At 36.9% G+C, this 4,868-nt stretch overlaps 1 protein-coding gene across 3 annotated transcripts in view; it reads right to left on the reverse strand.

Annotated features, from left to right (window-relative positions):
* Positions 1–2,072: 2,072 nt before the first annotated feature.
* Positions 2,073–4,868, reverse strand: part of gca (grancalcin) — a 4,535-nt gene continuing 1,739 nt past the window's right edge. The window contains exons 1-8 of one of the 3 annotated variants that reach the window (XM_016509000.1): positions 4,202–4,230; positions 4,026–4,171; positions 3,871–3,940; positions 3,476–3,519; positions 3,180–3,327; positions 2,810–2,923; positions 2,609–2,667; positions 2,073–2,413 (exon numbers count right to left, since the gene is read on the reverse strand). In XM_016509000.1, the coding sequence (XP_016364486.1) occupies positions 2,387–2,413; positions 2,609–2,667; positions 2,810–2,923; positions 3,180–3,327; positions 3,476–3,519; positions 3,871–3,940; positions 4,026–4,171; positions 4,202–4,208 (615 nt within the window). In that variant the 5' untranslated portion in view covers positions 4,209–4,230 and the 3' untranslated portion in view covers positions 2,073–2,386. The other 2 variants (XM_016509001.1, XM_016508999.1) reach the window with 2 other exon arrangements.

Raw genomic sequence — 4,868 nt, forward strand, 5'->3', positions numbered from 1 at the left:
ATATGTTTTTCTGAGGTAAATGTGACGTTACGTGACATTGTTTACAAGCCCATATTTACATCTTTGCGAGGCTGAAACACTGATTGAGCGATTACATGAGACAGGATACGGATTGTAAAGTTGTACTCTTTCTTGAGACAGGATATGGATTGTAAAGTTGTACTCTTTCTATTAACTTACCTTCGGATGTTTAGTCATGTTTATTTTGTGCTGAAACTGGTATTAATGTGGAGGAGATGATCAGTTCACGTGCGCCTCGCGCTGCCGCGTCTGTTGAACTGAGGCGCTACAGCGATCTGTCACTCCACATTAAACAGAGCCAAAAGGCATTTATTGTTTGAATACTGCAATACAATGGAAAGAATTTGAAATCTGAGACTTTGTTTCATATTAAAAGTACCAAACCACAATGCTTATTGCGATATATTGGATGGGAGGTGCCCTTCAATGTTCCGTCCATTAACTGAAAACAAGCTAGACTAATCGATTCTTGGGATTTCAGAATCATATCGTTCCGTAAAAAATGAGAATCGATTAATATCGAGATATGGATATTTTTTACCCAGCCCTAGTAAACAAAGCAGAGCTGCGCTTATGAACACTACTTTAATATGCATTGTTCAGAGGCAAGATGAAAAGAAAATACCACATAAACTTTTCTAAAGATAGTCAGTTCCCCTCAGAGATACATTCATATAAACTCCTCTGTTTGGCATCTTAGCCGATTTGAATCGTCACATTTGAATAGTTTTTCGACCGGCTCGCGGTTAATCGTTACATCCCTACTCAAAAGCACATATCCCAACCAGTTCTGCCTTCCTACAGCATGTAATATCAAATCTCCTTTAAATTAATGCTCACACACACAAAAACATACTACTTGGAAGTTGGACCTATATTTAAGCTCTTCAGGATCTGATTTCTTCCTTGCCTTCACTCTTGGTAACAAAAATGTAATTATCTAAAGAGAAGTGCATTTAATGCTCTAATGCTGTCCTCTGTTTTACTGTGGTGATGACTTAGTCCTGTTACGTACACTTCATCCGTGTTATCGTCAGTGTTTGCTACACAACCCTCTTGTTTATTCGGGTGGTGGTTGTAGGGGGAAGGAAAACAGAAAGTGTCTTAAGGATAAGCATTGCTGTAGTCAGGTCTCATGTTCAACTTATTTAAGCCATGGTCATGTGGAGGCTTGCATGGAATGTGTGCCCTCAGAATTCTACACTTCCTTCTGCCCCTTGCATGTTCATTCATTTCCATTTTAGAGTTGTAATCTATTACACAGAATTATGACAGCTGCCTGCACAAGCAGAGCAGTATGTGGGAAAAGGTGCAGATTCCATTTGAGCCTACGCATGTCTCCACTGTTCATCCCAGTGACGCCACATTTCTGACAAATCCATCAAACTTAATTTCATGAGAACTCCAAGTCAAATGCTGACATGACAGCAGAAATTTAAAGTGGAAGATATGTTGAATTTCAGATCAGTTTTTGGAGAACATGCTGTGGGAATTATGATGAAGCCAGACATAGATTAAATTCCCTCTTTTCATATGGTCAAAATCTTTCTCTACCTTTCTCTCTCTTTCTGGTTATTGTCCACAGCTTAAATGTTCTATTCCTCTTGCAACTCAGTAAAAAATAAAAACAAAAAATATAAATCTATTATATATAAATATATAATAGAAATATAAAAAAAATAAACATTTTGTATCTTGTGATGACTAATAAAACTTGTTCGTGAAGGGATGCAGCAGCATCACTGTGTACATGTCTTTTTTTTTTTTATTCTGTGTTTTATTTGAATTTTATTTTTTAATTATATCTGATATATTGAACCATTATGTTTTCACATTAACTATACCATTAATTCTTCTGAATTTGGAAAGAGAAACAGAAATTGCTCTGTTGCTGGTGCATATTTGTATTGAATATTTAAAAAAAAAATAGACAACCCTAATATGTAAAAACAAGAGAGACAGAAAGGGTACTCTCGTTGCTTTATTATATCCCGCTAGATGCTATGATTTTTACTACTTACATGAACCTTGCCTCTAAATAAAGCCAACTCTTTTAAGATATACCATGTTTTATTGGCAAAATACATGTAACGTGTGGTTATATTTTAACTTAATACACTGAGTTTATAAAGAATGAATATGAAAAAGATTGTTTAAAAACAACTGTCTACTTTGGCACAAATATTGAAAGCTATTTCAGTCAAATATATGGTTTACTTCTATGTTCACATTACACATTATACTGGCAAATTTCAAAATCAAAATGACCATACAATATATATAATAGTTTTACATATATTTATCTGGATTTTCAGTGATTCGGTTCTCTTCCTGGAATGCATACTGTACTTGTCAGTAACTTCCTTTAGAGAGACATAGTACACAAGATGAACTGCAAGAGGAAATTGAAGATATTGTTACAACAGCTTCCCATAAGCTTTTAATGAAGTAATCTATTTTACTTCCACAATAATTCAGTGTGAACAAGTTGTTTCAGTTAAAACAATCTCTGATATTAAAAAAATAAGTGCCAATGAGGCAGAAAAACAGGTACTAAATGTGGCAAATTAGTTTAACCATCACTTACATCATCATACTGGAAGTTCACCATTCCTTGCTGCATTGCATCTCTCCTCTTGAAATTGTCTACAGAAAAAAAATATTGTCTCATATTGTTTGATCATAAACATTTTTAAAAGACTATTAGTATTTAAACAACACGCAGTATAACTATAATAAGCACAATTATAATAACCAAGTTTTGTATGGATTTGAATTGCTCCCTCACCTGTAAGTGCCCTTAGCTTCACAAAACAGGCCACATAGTCATCAAAGTAGATCTTTCCTGACCTGCTGTAGCGTTTGATGATGGCGTTCAGAGCCTGAGGGCTGATTCGGTACCCTGTGCAATCATGACACAACATATTCAGTTACATCACTGTCTTAGCCACATAGTACTTTTAGTGCAACTGTGTTGGCTAAGAGACCCCTTATAGAAAAATGTATATTGCATCCTGTAGTTTTCAGTTTGATTTTATCTTAAAGCCCCAAATGAGTGACTTAATTATTCTTTTGAGATATATTTTGCCCTGAGAACTAGGTACTTTTTCATCTCAGTCGATAGAAATAGTGTTACTTGTATGAAAGTTCACACTCACCCATGTTAGCAATACACTGGGACATCTCATGAGGTTCCACCGTTCCACTGCAGTCCCTGTCCACCATTGCGAAGTTCTGCTTCCAGCCGTTTAGCACCGCAAACAGTTCTTTAAACTCACTGAAACCCATCTTTCCAGTGTAATCTCTCTGCACACACATGGTTAAAGAAACTAAACAACAACAAGGGATCTGCTGGGTTACTGGGACTAGCATGAAGCAAACGTTTGACTCAAGTTGGAGAGATAAGAACAGTGCCAGACAGAACAGATCTGTTTTATGTTTCGGTGAAGGATACATCCAGCATGGCAATCATAATCCTGCAGGTTTCCAAACTGAAGGCTGGGAAAAAAGCAGTGAGATGATCATTTTAGACACTTTACATCTCAACTAACTCTCAATAGAGTATTAGTAGACTATTAGGTTAGGGTTAGTATAAGTTGACTTGTTCTTGTAAAGTTACTTATATTCAGTAGAATGTCTGCTGACCATAAAAAAAAAAAGTGTTAGCAGATTAAGCAGATTGGTAGACTGATAGTTGACATGTGGTTGCAAAGTTACTTATAGTTAACCATGTCTAAAGTGGACTATCAAAACAAAGTGTTAACAGATGATCCACTCACTCTACATTAATAATTTGTCAGTCCAAGCATTTGGAACTGCAATTTCTTTTTCTACTCTCTCTGTACTTACGAGTGTAGGTTCCACTGATTCCAGTCTGGGTGAGGCACCTTTGAAGTTCTTCAGCATCAACTTCACCATCCTGACATAACAATCATGTTACTACATGTTACAACAGGAGGGGACAGAAAAGACATTATATCCACATTCACACAGGCTGCTCTCACCTGACCAGCTACTGCTGTGAAATAGCCCCACATTGGGTCCTGGGTAGGAGGAGCAGAAAACGTCCCCGGGTAACCGGCATATGGCTGTGCTGGGTAACCACCTGCAGCAGGAACCCCTGGCATTGCCATACCCTGAGCAGGAACCCCTGGCATTGCCATACCCTGAGCAGGAACCCCTGGCATTGGTGGACCACCAAACTGCAAGAAAAAGAACGACACTTTTAATTATCAATGCACCAAAATTAATGTTTTACTGAAACGCTCAAACCGAAATTAAGGTACTAAGGTAAATATAAAAAAAATGTATGTAAACATTTAAATTGCACATACGGCAGTCTATATCAACTTTAATTAATGATCCAACTACTTGTTGTTTCTACTCTAATTTTTTGTAAATATGAACATTTAAATTGAGACTGCAATAAAAACTTGTTTTCAGACAGATTTATTTAAACATACATTAAATAATGAACACAACATTTTATGGTTAAAGGGGTCATATGCTATTTTAAAGATCATTATTTTGTGTATTTGGTGTAACAGAATATGTTGACATGCTTTAATGTTCAAAAAACACATTATTTTTCAAATACTGTACATTATTGTAGGTCCTCTATGCCCCGCCTCTCTCAAACACGTCGTTTTCAACAAAGCCCCCTCCTTTGACAAGCGCAGTCTGCTCTGATTGGCCAGCTGACCCAGTGCACTGTGATTGGCCGAACACCGCAAGCACGCGTCGGAAATGTAACGCCCCTTACCATAATCACGAGCTTCATCTTTCAAAATAAATGTAAAGACAGAGCCCGAAAGGGGAACAGAGTCGCGTGACAGACACAATGATGA

The sequence above is a fragment of the Sinocyclocheilus rhinocerous genome, unplaced genomic scaffold, assembly GCF_001515625.1.
Source record: "Sinocyclocheilus rhinocerous isolate Xijiao unplaced genomic scaffold, SAMN03320098_v1.1 scaffold504, whole genome shotgun sequence".
Lineage (NCBI taxonomy): Eukaryota > Metazoa > Chordata > Actinopteri > Cypriniformes > Cyprinidae > Sinocyclocheilus > Sinocyclocheilus rhinocerous.